We start from the raw sequence: 21,443 nt of genomic DNA, 5'->3' as shown, positions 1-21,443 counted from the left end.
ATGCACTGACGCTCCCATGCACTGACGCTCCCATGTTCCCAGACACTGACGCTCCCAGGCCCTGACGCTCCCAGGCCCTGACGCTCCCAGGCCCTGACGCTCCCAGGCCCTGACGCTCCCAGGCCCTGACGCTCCCATGCACTGACGGAGCTTTTATGTGGATGCTGGATTTCTGCCTTCACTTTTGTTTAATATATTTGAGATTTTTATCTTACTAAGGAGTTATATGTATCATGCCTATATTATAAGCCTGGGAGAGAGACAAAGTAGAGATAAAGTAGTAGCCATTCAGATTTTAGCTGCTGTGTTACAGTTTGTGTTTGCAAAATGACAGCTAGGAGCTGGTATGCTGGTACTGTCATCTGGTGTTTGAAGATAATACAAATAGGGGGAGTGTTGGGAGATAATGGCAAAGAAGGTGGTGCCTGGGTACAGGCCACAGGAGGCGGTGCCTGGGTACAGGCCACAGGAGGCGGTGCCTGGGTACAGGCCACAGGAGGCGGTGCCTGGGTACAGGCCACAGGAGGCGGTGCCTGGGTACAGGCCACAGGAGGTGGTGCCTGGGTACAGGCCACAGGAGGCGGTGCCTGAATATGCACCACAGGAGGCAGTGACTGGAAGTGCACCACAGGAGGAAGAGTCTAGGGCAGTGCTCGTAAAACTGGTCCTCGAAATTTACCAACAGTCCATGTTTTCAGGACCACATAGTAGGTTCACAGGCTTGTCTTACTGTGACATTTTCAAATATGCGCGGCACTGATTCCTAACTGACCAACTCAACAGGGCCACAGGTCACCCCTGGTCTATAGATTATAGTAGGGAATGTCTAGAAATAATACCGTAGAAGGAAGTGTCTACAGATAATAGCATAGGAGGGAATAACTAGAGATAACACCATAGGAAGACATGTGTGGAGATAACACTATAGAGGGACATGTCTAGAGATAGCACCACAGCAGGACATGTCTAAAGATAACACCACAGGAGGGAATGTCTGGAGATAACACAGGAGGACATGTCTAGTGATAACCCCATAGGAGGACATGTCTGGAGATAACACTATAGAAGTGAATGTTTAGGGATAACACCATAGGAGGACATGTCTAGAGATAACACCATAGAGGGACATGTCTAGAGATAGCACCACAGCAGGACATGTCTAAAGATAACACCACAGGAGGGAATGTCTAGAGGACACAATAGGAGGACATGTCTGGAGATAACACAGGAGGACATGTCTAGTGATAACCCCATAGGAGGACATATCTAAAGATAACACCATAGGAGGACATGTCTAGAGATAACACCATAGGAGGACATGTCTAGAGATAATACCATAGGAGGGAATGTCTAGAGATCACTACATAGGATATAACACCATAGGAGGACATGTCTAGAGATGACACCATAGGAGGACATGTCTAGAGATAACACCATAGGAGGACATGTCTGGAGATAACACCATTGGAGGACATGTCTGGAGATAACACCATTGGAGGACATGTCTGGAGATAACACCATAGGAGGACATGTCTAGAGATAACACCATAGGAGGGAATGTCTAGAGAGAACACCATAGGAGGACATGTCTAGAGAGAACACCATAGGAGGACATGTCTGGAGATAACACCATTGGAGGACATGTCTGGAGATAACACCATTGGAGGACATGTCTGGAGATAACACCATAGGAGGACATGTCTAGAGATAACACCATAGGAGGGAATGTCTAGAGAGAACACCATAGGAGGACATGTCTAGAGATAATACCATAGGAGGGAATGTCTAGAGATCACTACATAGGATATAACACCATAGGAGGACATGTCTAGAGATAACACCATAGGAGGACATGTCTAGAGATAACACCAAATAAAGGCATGTCTGGAGATAACATCATAGGAGGACATGTCTGGAGATAACACCATAGGAGGACATGTCTGGAGATAACACCATAGGAGGACATGTCTGGAGATAACACCATAGGAGGACATGTCTGGAGATAACACCATAGGAGGACATGTCTAGAGATAACACCATAGGAGGGAATGTCTAGAGATAACACCATAGGAGGGAATGTCTAGAGAGAACACCATAGGAGGACATGTCTAGAGATAACACCATAGGAGGACATGTCTAGAGATAATACCATAGGAGGGAATGTCTAGAGATAACTCCATAAGAGCTAACACCATAGAAGGATATGTCTAGAGATAACATAGGAGGACATGTCTAGAGATAACACCTTAGGAGGGAATGTCTGGAGAGACCACCATAGGAGAGAGCTTGATGATGATTTGTCCGCTTCCCTAGCTCCCAGTTGCTTTCTCAATCTTTCTAAAGTTTGTTTCTATCTGTCTTTCAAGGTGTAATGCAACAGTTTGCGATCTCTGAAGCAACGCTAATGGCCTGGTCTTCAATGGATGGGGAAGAAGAAAGTGTCAACTCTAATCAAGAAAGACAGAGTGAAACCTACCAGGAGCTGCTAGAGAACCAAGGTAAAGGTCTACCTATAGATCATTTTCACATTGTATTGTCCTTTTCACTTGTGTGACTTAGATATATGACTTGTGATGGTTTTTTGGTGTCCTGATCTTGCCATGATCAATGTTTAAATCAGATTGCTTGCTGTGATTTATATATAAATATCCCTCACTGTTTCTATTTGTTGGTATCTTTATAGTGGTTAGCAAGCATATCTGGCAAGGGCAGAACTCGCCATTGCCATAGAAACATCTGCATTGGGTCCCGGCTATACCACTGTAGTGTCTTGGATAAACAAGAGAAAGGGGTCATTTTTTGAGCAAGCACAGTCCATGGTATATGCAGTAGGCACCTGCAATGCCCACAATTAGTCTCTGCTTACCCATTTTTAGAGCACAGTGGAGGATAAGTTGAGGGGGGCATCACGAACCACTGCAGGGGTCAGCACTTTCACCCATGGCTGTTCCACCATGAATAGCTGATGTTCCTTATGATTAGACAAGTGTAGATTAAGGGAAACCTCATCTTATTCAGTATTTAACATGTACCTTTTTGTTTTTACCTGTCATACCCTCTGTCTGTCTCCTATGTATGTCCTCCTCTGTCTACAGATAACCTTGCACAGACGCACTCTGACTGCTGGCCCCATTCATACGTGTCACAAGGACTCTACTGTCTGGGCTCTTCAGAAGCATGGGCCAGCAGTGAGCAGTCGCTGACAGTGTCACCGGCGCCGGTAGGAGTTGTTACTCAGAACCCTGGACCCGAGTTTGAAGAGAGACAGCTTGAGAACATCTGTGAAATTGCCCCTCAGATACTGCACTCCAAAATATCCCCTTCAGAAGAAGATGACGCTGTCTACCATGACTTGCAGTCCCTCTCTCCGCCACGTGAGGAGGGTGAGAGCCCCCCGCACAGCCGGAAGGTCTCAGATGTTGCCACATCTGGGGTGCAGTCTGGAGAGGAGGAGGAGGAACGAGAAGGGGAAAACTGAGTCACTGAGGGGGATTTAGAGAAATGAATTCCAAAAAATGAATACCAATAAGAGGATGGCCGTGTTCCATGTACGATGTGATCCAGGGGGGTCATTTATCAAAGGTCCTCCAGGACCAAAGGCAGCTGTGTGGGAAACACCAAGTGGTGATCTCATCCAATGCACTCTCCTACTCAATGGAGTATTGTTGGTCAGTGGTGCCCGGTGGAAATACAGCGTTTTCCCGTATTCCCATTCCACAGACTGAAGGACAGTGAGGCGAATGCACCACATTTACCAAAGGAAAAACTCCAATTGCTTTCAAAGGGATTCCTTTTCTCTGGTGGTACCTTTGTCTTGCTGGCCTTCTGGGCTGGATCCACTAGTGAGATCCAGTGGGTTCTGCTTGTCATAATGATTTGGGTATTGGGAGCAATTGCTCTTGCAAAAAATTATAACCCACGGGGACTTTCTCGTCCCTTGTTTCAGCAAAGCAATTTGATAAATGACCCCATGAATGTGAGAGTGCAAATCGGTGGGCACGAAGGAGACAACCAGATTCACGGAAAGTGTGTACGTCCCCCGGAGCCTCCGCAGAGATGTCTTCCCTTTGTCGGAGCGTTGGGGACCACCTTCCACCCCTTCTGATCCCGCCTATAGCCCCATCCAAGCCTCAAGCTCCAATCATGCCCACTCCCGGGATTTTCCTGTCTTGACAAGAGACATGCGCTGGTGTGGAAAGAATAGACTGCTCCGTATGGGAGGTCTCGCATGCCTTAAAGTGACCTCCCTAACACCTCCTAAATCATTGCCAAAACCCCAGAAACTGTAATATGCGTTCCTGCCAAAGACCCTAGTGCATTGCTTCATTAACCCAACCCCTTACTAAGGTCCAAAGGGCGTTCACCCTTCTAACATGGCTCCCTTCCAAAAATAATATATATTCACACAGGGCATTTACTGCATTCATGTTACATATATATATATATATATATATATATATATATATATATATATATATATGTGTCACAATTCTCATTTACCAGCTTACGGCCAGAGAGTCCATTAGTAGCCATGCTTCATTGTCCCAGCCTGTGTCAGCAGACCACCGCTCTACAAAAAAAGGTATGTTACAAAAAAAACAAAAAAGCTTATCAATGCATTAATTCCTTCTCAGCGCAGAGACCCGCAGAGCATCACAGCACTAATGCTATCATTATATGTGGAGGTGGCACACGGCCAAGAGCACCGCTTATTTGCTGCACCAGCAGACAGATGTAATAGGGACCCTATTTGCCTGCAAAAAAAAAAAGTTTTCAGCAATTAAAACCGTACAATCTGCATAATTATCCCTGCAAGCGGAAGGTTTCAGGCTGTTGCACAAAGTTCCAAATATACTTGATGTCAGTATACTCCAGTTATCGTCTCTCTGATCAGAGCAATCGGCTGTTCCTTCCCATGGCAGTGTGCTCTAGAAAAGGCTGTACATATTGGGCCCAGCATCATGTGTGTGTATGGCATCATTGATGGGTAAACTTGATGGTGTGAAGGGAACCATCAACGGTTTCACTCACCGATGGTCACCACTGCTGTACAATTCAGAAGGGTGAGGGCCAATGAGAGCGGGGGGGGGGGGGCATGTGTGTGTGTGTGTGTGTATGTGTGTATATATATATATATATATATATGTTAAAAATATTTGTAGGTTGTGCATCATCGATGACAAAAGTATTCAACATTGGTCATATATATTTACACCCACTACATTTTAGGAAATACAATTGAATATTTTACTGGTAATAATATTGTAAGCCCACATGTCCACACCTACATAATGCAATATAATGCAATATTTGGGGGGCAATAGTGCTAATGTAGGATTACATTGTTCTGCCTCTGAAATTCCCCCCCCCCCTCCCCCACGTTTATGTTGGCCAATGACAGACTGATATTCAGATTCCTTTCCCTTTGTTGTCTGATTATTGGGCCTGTGACCGGGGATGGCACATCTGGCTGGCCTGTGACCGGGGATGGCACATCTGGCTGGCCTGTGACCGGGGATGGCACATCTGGCTGGCCTGTGACCGGGGATGGCTCAGCTGGCTGGCCTGTGACCGGGGATGGCACATCTGGCTGGCATGTGACCGGGGATGGCACATCTGGCTGTGCTGCGGGGAAGAGGTCTCAGCAGCATGGAGATGACAGGATGGAATTGTCTCGTTGTATCAGTTGTGCTGTAGTGTAATGCCTGTGGGGGGGCAGCTCACTTAGGGTAAATCCCAGTGCGCAGCCCTCATCCGCTCAGTGATCCTAACGCCATCAGTCATATACTACCCGTCCCGTATGATTGTGTTATACAGTGCTGGTCCTGCATTACTCCCTATGTCCTATGTATGGTACTGTGATGTCAGTGATATACTGTATAACACCAGTGGTGTGTGATGTCAGTGATATATATCACCAGTGCTGTGTGATGTCAGTGATATATATCACCAGTGCTGTGTGACGTCAGTGATATATATCACCAGTGATGTGTGATGTCAGAGATATATAACACTGATGCTGGGTGATGTCAGTGATCTATATCACCAGTGCTGGGTGATGTCAGTGATATATAACACTGATGCTGTGTGATGTCAGTGATATATATCACCAGTGCTGTGTGATGTCAGTGATATATAACACCGATGCTGTGTGATGTCAGTGATTATATATCACCAGTGCTGGGTGATCTTAGTGATATATAACACAGATGCTGTGTGATGTCAGTGATATATAACACCAGTGCTGGGTGATGTCAGTGATATATAACACCGATGCTGTGTGATCTCAGTGATTATATATCACCAGTGCTGGGTGATCTTAGTGATATATAACACCAGTGCTGGGTGATGTCAGTGATATATAACACCGATGCTGTGTGATCTCAGTGATTATATATCACCAGTGCTGGGTGATCTTAGTGATATATAACACCGATGCTGTGTGATGTCAGTGATATATAACACCGATGCTGTGTGATGTCAGTGATATATAACACCGATGCTGTGTAATGTCAGTGATATATAACACCGATGCTGTGTGATGTCAGTGATTATATATCACCAGTGCTGGGTGATGTCAGTGATATATAACACTGTTGCTGGGTGATGTCAGTGATATATATCACCAGTACTGTGTGATGTCAGTGATATATATCACCAGAGCTGGGTGATGTCAGTGATATATATCACCAGAGCTGGGTGATGTCAGTGATATATATCACCAGAGCTGGGTGATGTCAGTGATATATATCACCAGTGCTGGGTGATGTCAGTGATATATATCACCAGTGCTGGGTAATGTCAGTGATATATATCACCAGTGCTGTGTGATGTCAGTGATATATATCACCAGTGCTGTGTGATGTCAGTGATATATATCACCAGTGCTGTGTGATGTCAGTGATATATAACACTGATGCTGTGTGATGTCAGTGATATATATCACCAGTGCTGGGTGATGTTAGTGATCTATATCACCAGTGCTGGGTGATGTCAGTGATATATATCATCAGTGCTGGGTGATGTCAGTGATATATAACACTGTTGCTGGGTGATGTCAGTGATATATATCACCAGTACTGTGTGATGTCAGTGATATATATCACCAGAGCTGGGTGATGTCAGTGATATATATCACCAGAGCTGGGTGATGTCAGTGATATATATCACCAGTGCTGGGTGATGTCAGTGATATATATCACCAGTGCTGTGTGATGTCAGTAATATATATCACCAGTGCTGGGTGATGTCAGTGATATATATCACCAGTGCTGGGTGATATCAGTGATATATATCACCAGTGCTGGGTGATGTCAGTGATATATATCACCAGTGCTGGGTGATGTCAGTGATATATATCACCAGAGCTGGGTGATGTCAGTGATAACTGTCCTGTATGATATAACATCAGTCCGGTGTGATGTGTGATGTGTGATGTCAGTGATTATATATCACCAGTGCTGGGTGATGTCAGTGATATATAACACTGTTGCTGGGTGATGTCAGTGATATATATCACCAGTACTGTGTGATGTCAGTGATATATATCACCAGAGCTGGGTGATGTCAGTGATATATATCACCAGAGCTGGGTGATGTCAGTGATATATATCACCAGTGCTGGGTGATGTCAGTGATATATATCACCAGTGCTGTGTGATGTCAGTAATATATATCACCAGTGCTGGGTGATGTCAGTGATATATATCACCAGTGCTGGGTGATATCAGTGATATATATCACCAGTGCTGGGTGATGTCAGTGATATATATCACCAGTGCTGGGTGATGTCAGTGATATATATCACCAGAGCTGGGTGATGTCAGTGATAACTGTCCTGTATGATATAACATCAGTCCGGTGTAATGTCAGTGATGTGTGTTACACCTATCTGCCGTGTGTCACATCCGAACCTCCTCCGTCAATCTCTTATATCCTAGCTCTGCTTTTTAATGTGTGAATGTTATTAGATCTGATTGGCCATTGTGATGTCTGGTGCATATATAGGTGATGTTACTAGCTCTGAACAAAGGTTTATTTGATATTAGTGATATATAATATTGATCCTGTGAAACATCATTTATATGTAATATGAGTCCCATGTTACTGTACGTAAGTCATGTATAATAATTACAGTCTGATGTGTATGTAATACTGCTCCCGTAATATCACGCATGTAGCTGTCGGCGCTGACATTTTGGTAATCACCGTATTATATTAAACATGCCCCTAAATAATGTGTATAATATCCGCTCTGTACTATAGATGCTGTGTCACAGCAGTGTCAGCAGTTACCTTGAACCCAAGATGTTAAAGGATTATCCCATAAATTGTCTGCAGGAGATGTCATGTTGTTGTAATTACAGCTTGTAACCAGGCAGGGTGCCGGCTGCAGCACAGCGGCTGAGCAGAGAGCTGCCTGGACCGTCTCATATGCTCAGTGCTCGTTCCTCCCACTTCTTCCCTCACTCATTATACTGAAACCATACCCCTGTAGTACATGTATGATGTTCACCACATAGTCTGAGTAAGAGGGATAATTTCATGTTTATCCTTCTAAAAGTTGTCTACAGGGTGGTACAAGATGGTATTGTTCCTGCGCCCTCCCACTTACCCTTATGATGCATAATAGACAGGACATGCACAGTTTAACAAACCAATTGCTTCAGCGACAAGAAATGTCACTTTTGTGACTGAAGTGCTTGGTTTGTTTGGGAAGGACGACCTCCAATTATTAACAAAGATGTTGATAATAAAGGGTGTTGGCAGTAGATGTTTCATGTTCTGGTAGCCGGTACCTGCTTGTTGTTTTACAACTTTTTTTTATAAATAACCTGCATCATGCAACAGAGAGGAGGTGCTGAGATGGTTAACGTCCCAACTGTACCTCTACAAAGTGTGGGCCTGATACAGATCTGTTCTCTCACATACGAATTCCCATGCAAGCTCGATGTTTGCTAAATGCACAGGGGGCATGCGTCCATGGCGAACAGATTGTTGGCCGGGTGCACGCACAACATCCTTCTTATGTACAGTCCTCCAAACAACGCAGATGTGTGCTCGCGTACGTCTCTGAATGAGACCCAATATCATATAAGCTGTGTATTATACCATTGCTGTATGATCTAAGTTTACTGTATGATATACACTGTGTATAATATCAGTGCTGTATGATATAAGCTGTGTATTATACCATTGCTGTATGATATAAGTATACTGTATGATATACACTGTGTATAATATCAGTGCTGTATGATATAAGCTGTGTATAATATCAGTGCTGTATGATATAAGTATACTGTATGATATAAGCTGTGTATAATATCAGTGCTGTATGATATAAGTATACTGTATGATATAAGCTGTGTATAATATCAGTGCTGTACGATATAAGCTGTGTATACTATCAGTGCTGTATGATATGCACTGTGTATACTATCAGTGCTGTACGATATAAGCTGTGTATTATACCATTGCTGTATGATATAAGTATATTGTATGATATACACTGTGTATAATATCAGTGCTGTATGATATAAGTATACTGTATGATATACACTGTGTATAATATCAGTGCTGTATGATATAAGCTGTGTATTATACCATTGCTGTATGATATAAGTATACTGTATGATATAAGCTGTGTATAATATCAGTGCTGTATGATATAAGTATACTGTATGAGATACACTGTGTATAATATCAGTGCTGTATGATATAAGCTGTGTATTATACCATTGCTGTATGATATAAGTATACTGTATGATATACACTGTGTATAATATCAGTGCTGTATGATATAAGCTGTGTATAATACCATTGCTGTATGATATAAGTATACTGTATGATATACACTGTGTATAATATCAGTGCTGTATGATATAAGCTGTGTATTATACCATTGCTGTATGATATATGTATACTGTATGATATACACTGTGTATAATATCAGTGCTGTATGATATAAGCTGTGTATTATACCATTGCTGTATGATATAAGTATACTGTATGATATACACTGTGTATAATATCAGTGCTGTACGATATACACTGTGTATAATATCAGTGCTGTATGATATAAGTATACTGTATGATATACACTGTGTATAATATCAGTGCTGTACGATATAAGCTGTATTATACCATTGCTGTATGATATCAGTATACTGTATGATATACACTGTGTATAATACCAGTGCTGTATGATATAAGCTGTGTATTATACCATTGCTGTATGATATAAGTATACTGTATGATATACACTGTGTATAATATCAGTGCTGTACGATATACACTGTGTATAATATCAGTGCTGTACGATATAAGCTGTGTATTATACCAATACTGTTGTATATAAGTATACTGTATGATATACACTGTGTATAATATCAGTGCTGTATGATATAAGCTGTATTATACCATTGCTGTATGATATAAGTATACTGTATGATATACACTGTGTATAATATCAGTGCTGCACAATATAAGCTGTGTATTATACCATTGCTGTATGATATAAGTATACTGTATGATATACCCTGTGTATACTATCAGTGCTGTACGATATAAGCTGTGTATTATACCATTGCTGTATGATATAAGTATACTGTATGATATACACTGTGTATAATATCAGTGCTGTATGATATAAGCTGTGTATAATATCAGTGCTGTGTATTATACCATTGCTGTACGATATAAGTATACTGTATGATATACACTGTGTATAATATCAGTGCTGTATGATATAAGCTGTATTATACCATTGCTGTATGATATATGTATACTGTATGATATACACTGTGTATAATATCAGTGCTGTATGATATAAGTATACTGTATGATATACACTGTGTATAATATCAGTGCTGTATGATATAAGTATACTGTATGATATACACTGTGTATAATATCAGTGCTGTACGATATAAGCTGTGTATAATAATTGTATGAAAGATGCCCTTGAGTTATAGGTGAAATGTGTTACCTAGGGCGGGATGTTGTAACATCCGCGCCCATTATCGCCGGCTACCGCATTATTAGTAACGGCATATGCTATAACATATGCCGTTATTCATGCAAGGGACAGCTCTTGCGGTAAGAGCTGTCCCTTGCGATGCGGTGCCGGCACTGGACTTCCGGGTCTGTGACCCGGGAGTCCATCTGCGCATGCGCAGACCCCGGCGCCGGCCGCAGGGCACGCTGGGAGGGATCCGTGACGGATCCCTCAAACAGCGCTGCGGTAAGAAGCCCATAGGCTTCTGCAGGGATTCGCCAGCTTTAGCTGGCGATTCCCTCCGCAGCGCTGACACTGCGGAGGCGCCATATAGCATATAGAAATGCGGTAGAAACCCCGAAAACGGGGTTTTTACCGCATTTCTGCTATATAGCATCCCGCCCATAGAGAGCATATGATGTGGAAGGGGGTGTGTGTTGTTTTGTTTAATTAAAAAGCGGTTCCAGAGTAAGATGTACATTGATAGTGTGGAGGGTACAGTTACATTTGTGGGGGGGGGGTGCGTGTTGTTTAGGTGTGTGTGTGCAATAGTATAGTAGGGTGTTTCTGAGTCAGCGGCTCCCCACTGGCGGAGGTCACGACACAGGAAAACAGAAGGCTGGGTAGTGATAGGGGTGTGTGGGCATAAGGGGGACTAAAGAGGAGGGTGGGAGATACTGTGCAGCTTCTGCCAGTGGGTGAGGGTCCAGCGTGGCAGCACAGAAATACAGGAGTCATTGTCTCCTCCGACTGGGTGGGAGTTAGGGTGCATGAGAGCAGGAGGCTGGGTGGTAAAGCATGATAGGGGAATGTGGGCAACACAGGGTTAGCGGCTTCCCACTGGCGGAAGTTACGGGGCAGGAGAACAGGAGGCAGGGCAGTGATAGAGGTGTGTGGGCATGAGGGGTAGTAAAGGTTTTTGGCTGTTGCTGAGTAGGGATGGGCATTGGTGCAGACGCCATCGAGGATTGGCATTGATGGCAATTTTGCACCATGCCATCGATAGTAGTAACATATTACTTGGATAACCATCGATTTGTTGTAGCTATCGATGGTCATCCAATATATCTGACTGAATAGGCCGTGGGTCAATCAGAACTCGGTGGCGGGACTTCCGGGTGGGGGGGGGGCGGAGTTATGCTCCGTGTCCCGGCACCTTAACAAAATTTGAAACTTGATTGGTTCTCCTTTGCCATTGATGTAGGGAAACCATCTGGTCCTCCCACATTGATGGCAAAAGTATTCAACATCGGCCATAAACCATCGATGATTTGAAATCATTGATGGTCGATGGGCATCCCTAGAACTGGAGGAGGGTGGGGTACAGTATGCAGCTCCCCGCAGTGGGTGAGCATCTCCTCGCACTGGGAGGGAGTAAGGGTGCATGAGAGCAGGAGGCTGTATAATAGTGGTATGTGGGCAAGACATTGATAAAAGTTGTGGCGCTGGTGCAGAGGACCGTGGGGACACTTCTGGCAGTGGGGGACCTTGAATCGCTGGAAGGAGGGGTCCGCAAATTGCGGGAGGGGGGTTGTGGGGATCAGTGAACTGCGAGAGGGGGGGGTTGTGGGGGTCCGGGAATCGCGGGAGGGGCGCGCGGGGTGACATGAATAGAGGGAGGGGGGCGCGGGGGTCCGCGAATCGCGGGAGGGGGGCGCGGGGGGTTATGAATCGCGGGAGGGGGAGGTCGTGGGGGGCTGCGAATCGCGGGAGGGCGGGTGCAGGGGTGCCATGAATTGTGGGAGGGGTGTGTGAATCGCGGGGGGTGTGTCACGGGGGGGGGTTGCGAATCGCGGGAGGGGGCACCGGAGGTGCTGTGGGGTTCCGTGAAGCGTGGGAGGGGGTCCGCAAATCGCAGGAGGGGTTGCGAGGGGTGCCATGAATAGCGGGAGGGGGCTTGGGTCCGCAAATCACGGCAGGGGGGGTCCCGCGAATCGCTGGAGGGGGGGTCCCACGATGGGCGGAGGGCGGGAGGGGGGGTGCAGTGAATCGCGGGGGGGTGTGTCACGGGTGGTCGCGAATCGCGGGAGGGGGGTGCCGGAGAAGCTGTGGGGTTCCGTGAATCGCTGGAGGGGGTCCGCAAATCGCAGGAGGGGTTTCAAGGGGTGCCGGGAATCGTGCGGGGGGGGCTAGAATCGCGGGGGGGCGCAAATCACAGGAGGGTGGAGGTCACCGGGGTCCCACGAATGGGGGGGACGCTGCGAACCGCAGGAGGGGGGGTCGCCGCGAACCGCGGGGAGTGGGGTTGCCGGGTCCCGCGAATCGCAGGGGGGGGAATCGCGGAGGTCCCATGAATCGCAGGGGGGGGAATCGCGGAGGTCCCGCGGATCGCGGGAGGGGGTGGTGGCGGGGGTCCCGCGAAGCGCGGGAGTGGGGGGGTGGCGGGGGGTCCAGCGAATGGGGGAGGGGGGGGCCGCGGGGGACCCGCAAATCCCGGGGGGGGGGTCTCGGGGGTCCCGCGAATGGGGGAGGGGGGTCGCGGGGGGTCCCGCGAATGGGGGGAGGGGGGGTCGCGGGAGTCCCACAAATGGGGGGAGGGGGGGTTGCGGGGGTCCCGCGAATGGGGGGGGGTCGCGGGGGGTCCCGCGAATGGGGGGAGGGGGGTCGTGGGGGGTGCCGCGAATCGCGGGAGGGGGGTCGTGGGTGTCCAGGGGGGGCTAGCTGGCAGAGGGGGAGGGTGCAGGAGTAATAGTGGATGGTGGCTGTGGAGTAATGGTGGATGGTGGGCGTGTACTGTAGCCCTGGCTGGGCGGGGGGAGGTGATGTCAAGGGGGTGGGATGTGTAGAACGTTATACACATAGAACACTTTTCCCTGGAGGGGGCGGATTTGTGTATCCTGCTGGGCGGGAACGTTACCTACACAGGGGATGAGTGACAGATCTGGCTAAATATATAAGAGATTGCTGTATGATATAAGTATACTGTATGATATACACTGTGTATAATATCAGTGCTGTACGATATAAGCTGTATTATACCATTGCTGTATGATATAAGTATACTGTATGATATACACTGTGTATAATATCAGTGCTGTATGATATAAGCTGTGTATTATATCAGTGCTGTATGATATCAGTATACTGTATGATATACACTGTGTATAATATCAGTGCTGTATGATATAAGCTGTGTATTATACCATTGCTGTACGATATAAGTATACTGTATGATATACACTGTGTATAATATCAGTGCTGTACGATATAAGCTGTATTATACCATTGCTGTATGATATAAGCTGTGTATTATACCATTGCTGTATGATATCAGTATACTGTATGATATACACTCTGTATACTATCAGTGCTGTACGATATACATTGTGTATAATATCAGTGCTGTACGATATAAGCTGTGTATTATACCATTGCTGTATGATATACGCTGTGTATTATACCATTGCTGTATGATATAAGTATACTGTATGATATACACTGTGTATAATATCAGTGCTGTATGATATCCACTGTGTATAATATCAGTGCTGTATGATATAAGCTGTGTATTATACCATTGCTGTATGATATAAGTATACTGTATGATATACACTGTGTATAATATCAGTGCTGTATGATATAAGCTGTGTATTATACCATTGCTGTATGATATAAGTATACTGTATGATATACACTGTGTATAATATCAGTGCTGTACGATATAAGCTGTGTATTATACCATTGCTGTATGATATAAGTATACTGTATGATATACACTGTGTATAATATCAGTGCTGTATGATATAAGCTGTGTATAATATCAGTGCTGTATGATATAAGCTGTGTATTATACCATTGCTGTATGATATAATATACTGTATGATATACACTGTGTATACTATCAGTGCTGTATGATATAAGCTGTGTATTATACCATTGCTGTATGATATAAGTATATTGTATGATATACACTGTGTATTATACCATTGCTGTATGATATAAGTATACTGTATGATATACACTGTGTATAATATCAGTGCTGTATGATATAAGCTGTGTATTATACCATTGCTGTATGATATAAGTATACTGTATGATATACACTGTGTATAATATCAGTGCTGTATGATATAAGCTGTGTATTATACCATTGCTGTATGATATAAGTATACTGTATGATATACACTGTGTATAATATCAGTGCTGTATGATATAAGTATACTGTATGATATACACTGTGTATAATATCAGTGCTGTATGATATAAGTATACTGTATGATATACGCTGTGTATTATACCATTGCTGTATGATATCAGTATACTGTATGATATACACTGTGTATAATATCAGTGCTGTATGATATAAGTATACTGTATGATATACACTGTGTATAATATCAGTGCTGTATGATATAAGCTGTGTATTATACCATTGCTGTATGATATAAGTATACTGTATGATATACACTGTGTATAATATCAGTGCTGTATGATATAAGCTGTGTATTATACCATTGCTGTATGATATCAGTATACTGTATGATATACACTGTGTATAATATCAGTGCTGTACGATATAAGCTGTGTATTATACCATTGCTGTATGATATAAGTATACTGTATGATATACACTGTGTATAATATCAGTGCTGTATGATATAAGCTGTGTATACCATTGCTGTATGATATAAGTATACTGTATGATATACACTGTGTATTATACCATTGCTGTATGATATAAGTATACTGTATGATATACACTGTGTATTATACCATTGCTGTATGATATAAGCTGTGTATACTATCAGTGCTGTATGATATAAGTATACTGTATGATATAAGCTGTCTATTATACCATTGCTGTATGATATAAGTATACTGTATGATATACACTGTGTATACTATCAGTGCTGTATGATATAAGCTGTGTATAATATCAGTGCTGTATGATATAAGCTGTGTATTATACCATTGCTGTATGATATAAGTATACTGTATGATATAAGCTGTGTATAATATCAGTGCTGTATGATATAAGCTGTGTATTATACCATTGCTGTATGATATCAGTATACTGTATGATATACACTGTGTATAATATCAGTGCTGTATGATATAAGCTGTATTATACCATTGCTGTATGATATAAGTATACTGTATGATATACACTGTGTATAATATCAGTGCTGTATGATATAAGCTGTGTATTATACCATTGCTGTATGATATAGTATACTGTATGATATAAGCTGTGTATAATATCAGTGCTGTACGATATAAGCTGTGTATAATACCATTGCTGTATGATATAGTACACTGTATGATATACACTGTGTATAATATCAGTGCTGTATGATATAAGCTGTGTATTATACCATTGCTGTATGATATAAGTATACTGTATGATATACACTGTGTATAATATCAGTGCTGTACGATATAAGCTGTGTATAATATCAGTGCTGTATGATATAAGTATACTGTATGATATACACTGTATATAATACCAGTGCTGTATGATATAAGCTGTGTATTATACCATTGCTGTATGATATAAGTATACTGTATGATATACACTGTGTATAATATCAGTGCTGTATGATATAAGCTATGTATTATACCATTGCTGTACGATATAAGTATACTGTATGATATACACTGAGTATAATATCAGTGCTGTATGATATAAGCCGTGTATTATACCATTGCTGTATGATATAAGTATACTGTATGATATACACTGTGTATACTATCAGTGCTGTATGATATAAGCTGTGTATTATACCATTGCTGTATGATATAAGTATACTGTATGATATCATACCTCCCAACTGTCACGATTTTAGAGGGACAGTCCCGATTTTCGGGTCCTGTCCCTCTGTCCCACCCGCGGCAGGCATTGTCCCGCTGCGGGGGGTGGCAGTTGGGAGACCCCCCAATCTAGTAGAATAGACGCTGTGCGCATGCGCACAGCGTCTATTCTCGTATGAAAATGAGGTCGCGGCTAATTAGCATAAGCCGCGCCCTCATTTGCATACGCCCCGCCCCTTTTTCGGGCGCTCGCGCGGCTTCGCCGCGCGAGTGTCCCGATTTCTTCAAGCCAAATGTTGGGAGGTATGTGATATACACTGTGTATAATATCAGTGCTGTATGATATAAGCTGTATTATACCATTGCTGTATGATATAAGTATACTGTATGATATACACTGTGTATAATATCAGTGCTGTATGATATAAGCTGTGTATAATATCAGTGCTGTGTATTATACCATTGCTGTACGATATAAGTATACTGTATGATATACACTGTGTATAATATCAGTGCTGTATGATATAAGCTGTGTATTATACCATTGCTGTATGATATAAGTATACTGTATGATATACACTGTGTATAATATCAGTGCTGTATGATATAAGCTGTATTATACCATTGCTGTATGATATAAGTATACTGTATGATATACACTGTGTATAATATCAGTGCTGTATGATATAAGCTGTGTATTATACCATTGCTGTATGATATAAGTATACTGTATGATATACATTGTGTATAATATCAGTGCTGTATGATATAAGTATACTGTATGATATACACTGTGTATAATATCAGTGCTGTATGATATAAGTATAAGCTGTATTATACCATTGCATACTTGCCTAATTTTAAAATCTTCTCTCTGGGAGAATGCTGTCAGCAGCACTTCTGGGGGCGGGACCTGATGTAGACGTCATCAAACCCCGCCCCCAATAATGCAAATTCCGCAATTCATGGGCCTTTGAGGAGGGGTTAAAAGTGCACAATTTGCATATTTGGCACCATCCCTCCCCAGAAAAGCAGCAAATCGTGGTAATTTAATGCTGCCGTGGGGGAGATGCGTGGGAGTCCAGAGGTATTCAGGAGGGTTGCCCACATTTCCGGGGGGTGGGGGGGATGGGGACCCAATTTTTAGGAGCCTACCGGCCATTCCGGGAGGGTATGCAACCCTGCGTACATTGTATTTGTCACATAGAAATGTTACCAGCCAGGGCCGCCACCAGAAATCTTGGTGCCCCAGGGCTGACGATGCTGACACCAAGGACTCCTCATTGTTGGGGGCCCAGAACTCCAGTCCCTGCAGTTCCCCCCTGATGCCAGCCCTGTCACTGGCACTCCCATAACCCGAGCACTGGGATTTCCTCCCCACGCTGTCCTGTGATGCAGTGCGGCGTGACTGCAGTGCGAGCCCCCTCCCCCCCCCCCACTGCGCAACCCTATAATCTACATAATACATAATGTCAGCCTGACGCGCTCTCGTTATCACAAATGGTAATTGCTGCCCCATTACTGTAGCCTGTTGCCAGCTGCTTACTGTCTCTGCTTTGTCGTGTAATTCCAGGCAATAAGCCCCATTGGATCAGAGTAACCGATACTGGAGGTGATTAAACCTCATCTGTGTAACTGCCGCGTCCGTCATTGTATAATATCTGTGACACATAATAACAGTCATCCAGGCTGCGGCCTTTGTCTCATAAGAAGCCATTGTTCGGCTGAATGGATTAATGTTATAATGGATGTGATCGCGCTTATTTCACCCTGTGCCGATAGGAGACAATGGCGAAACGTTTATTAGTTACAGTCGTAGGAAACGTGTCCATTACCGCTACTAAGTAGCCAACCAGAATCACCCCATATGTGCCTGATTCATGCTTGCACGTAGATGGAATTGTATTTTACTGGGATACGGAGAAGCAGTCGCGCCGGCCAAAGGGCCCATTCCCAGTTGTGTACACAATTGAAGCTTATTGGGAAACATCGAGTCTAAGGGTCGGCCTACGGCTACACAGATCAGGCGCAGCAGTAGCGGTGCTGGCTTCGTGTTTTTGCAGGTACAAGCTGGAAGGTTATGGCGAATGCGCCCCCCATATTGGCCATCAAGCACCTGCATTCTAATTATTGATCTTGATGCTTTTAAGTTTAATGTAACTTCATTAATCATTAATAATACATACTTTAGGTAATATATTACGTATGCTTTGTGTACTATGACTTTATCACTTTTACTACCACCAACGAAGCAGGGCTATAACCCAAAGTCATCCAATTGCAACTCTATGACATCATAATGAGGGGGGTGGGGGCAACTGGGACACGGATGAAGAGGAGCGTCCGGTGGCTAGACTGCTGCTTAGAAAAGCCGGTCTCTTACGATCCCTAGCGCTCCCATCTTTGCCACTAATAAGGAGCAGGTAAAAGTTTGTGCAGGTGGCAGTGTTAGAGCGCATGCATGATCTCTGGTCTTATATGTGCACACAGAGAGCTAGAAGAGGAGGTGGAATCTGGGAACTCCTTCCAAGAGGAAGGAGCCTCCACCAACAAATGCCATCTGGGGATGGCATCAGTGACCCACAGTTCTTTCAGTGAATATCCAGCTGCCATAAGGGATGAATGGGCCCATTACGTACAGTAAAACATCCTCCCAGCATTAAACCATTCACATACAATATCCTCTACAACACCCAGCAACAGATGCACCTCTCAGCTGTAAAACACAGGGGGAACCGGTGAGACCATCACCCCATTAATCTGAGAAAAGGAATCCCACTGAAAGCACATGGAGTTTTTTCCTTTGTACGCTGGTTTCTCCGCGGCTCTGCAGCTGACAGGTGCATAGAATGTTTTCTACCGTGTGCTGTGATGCTCTGCTGAGGTCTGACAATACAAAGGGGCTCTGCGATGCTCTGCAGGCATTTTAGTCTTATCCCATGTTCATCAGGGGCTCTAGAGGAACAATGCTCTGCAAATTAATACATCCATTGTGTCTATCTGCCAAGTTCGTTCTGTACTGAGTGTGGTATAGCTCCATCCAATCTAACCATGAGCACGGCCATCTGCAGATGTCTTCCTGGCTGCGATGCTCTGCAGGGTTCCACGGCAGAGACGATTCATGTGTTCCTGTTACCACGCGGAATGTCTTTTTTTGTCTCTTTTTCTGTGTATTATTCTTTAACTTTTATATTGTATTTTTAGTTATTTTGCATTGTGCTTCTTTGGGCTCCTCTTTTATAAGTATATATATGATATGTATGTATATACATACACACACACACACCGATTACATATACAGTATATACACATATATAAATATATATACATACATACATATGCACACACACACACACGCACGCACGCAGGAGTACATATATACTGGGTGATTCTCGGACAGACAGCATGCGGGAGGGTGCACGGAATAAAGCCGGGAGAAGCTACAGATGTGTGTCCGTGTCTTATTGCCGCTTGAAGGACCCATGGATGATATAGGGATCCCCCAATCCAGTGTAGGGATCAGCAGGGCCTGATTAAGGGTTCCAGCCACTCTAGGCTGATACAGAAGTCTTCGCCCCCCTGTGCCCCATACATTAATTATAATTTTTCTTACCTATGTGCTCTTTGTCAGGAGTTACATGCTCGTTGCCAGGGGTTACGTGCTCGTTGCCAGGGGTTACGTGCTCGTTGCCAGGGGTTACGTGCTCATTGCCGGGGGGTTACATGCTAGTGGCAGGGGGCTTGCCAGAGCGCACCAGTGTTGCTGGATTCCGCACTTCCCCTGACAGGTGCTAGAGGTCTATTAGGAGCTGTAGCATCTGTCTCCTAGAGGGCGGCGGCCATATTGGAGTCCATGCCATCCACATTGAATCTACATAGACCAGGCTCCCCTCGCTGCACCCGCTAGGACCCAGCGCTGCAGCCTATTGGTTGATCAGGCGCTGGGGATCAGCGTCATAAAGGGTGCGATACAGAACATCTCCAATCATTACATAGACAGTAGCTCAAGCCCGTATCGTTGACATGCATTACGTCGTAGAAAATGCTGACGGTCAGAAGGTTGACATGGAAATGGCTGATATAAAAAAGGTCAACCCAAAATCCTCTGTCACCACACTTGCCACAGGCCACTATTCACAGTTCACGTGGATGGTAGATCAAGTGAAAAACTAAAAAAATAAACATTGGAATGTCCACCCTTTTGTACGTATCGACGTAAGCACTGTCAACCTTTAACCTGTCGACCTTTTGTCGATGTTGACCTATTGCATGTCAACTATAGGATTTATTTGACTATCTGTCTAGACACTGATGGGAGTTCTAATGAACATGGGATGTTGCCCATAGCAACCAATCAGATTCTTCTAGAAGGTGCTAATAAATAAGAGGTAGAATCTGATTGGTTGCTTTGGTCTTAGTACATTTCCCCCTATCTAAGTATACATTGGGGAGAATAGAAGAGGGACACAGTGCGCACATATTCGGTATCACACAGATGTATTACTAAGGGCGGTATTCAATGCTCTGCCGATTGGTCGCCATCAGAGTACTGCTTCGCCTTCACTTGCCGTCCCCACCTCGCTGGTTCTCTTCGGTGAGGTGGAAATGGCGTGTGCCAATGAAAACTGCGCGGCTCCCCACACAATGCGGCAGACTCGCTTCATTTGCAGCGAATCTCGCCATTTAAGGGGACTGC

General features: G+C 44.2%; 1 protein-coding gene and 1 long non-coding RNA gene across 5 annotated transcripts in view; both read left to right on the top strand.

Moving 5' to 3' along the window:
• FAM131B (family with sequence similarity 131 member B) overlaps positions 1 to 9,204 on the top strand; it is a 117,945-nt gene extending 108,741 nt beyond the window's left edge. For all 4 annotated transcript variants that reach the window (XM_083149875.1, XM_083149874.1, XM_083149873.1 and 1 more), the window contains 2 exons: positions 2,367 to 2,498; positions 3,096 to 9,204. In XM_083149875.1, the coding sequence (XP_083006001.1) occupies positions 2,367 to 2,498; positions 3,096 to 3,478 (515 nt within the window). In that variant the 3' untranslated portion in view covers positions 3,479 to 9,204. The remainder of the gene's footprint in view (positions 1 to 2,366; positions 2,499 to 3,095) is intronic.
• Positions 9,205 to 15,190: 5,986 nt separating this feature from the next.
• LOC146009463 (uncharacterized) lies at positions 15,191 to 20,192 on the top strand. Its single transcript, XR_014444673.1, has 2 exons — positions 15,191 to 15,923; positions 16,659 to 20,192. It is a non-coding gene; the product is annotated as an uncharacterized LOC146009463 (long non-coding RNA).
• Positions 20,193 to 21,443: the final 1,251 nt, after the last annotated feature.

This window comes from Crinia signifera, chromosome 6, assembly GCF_055691185.1.
Source record: "Crinia signifera chromosome 6, ASM5569118v1, whole genome shotgun sequence".
Classification (NCBI taxonomy): Eukaryota; Metazoa; Chordata; class Amphibia; order Anura; family Myobatrachidae; genus Crinia; species Crinia signifera.
This window is presented reverse-complemented; position numbering and strand designations above follow the sequence as displayed.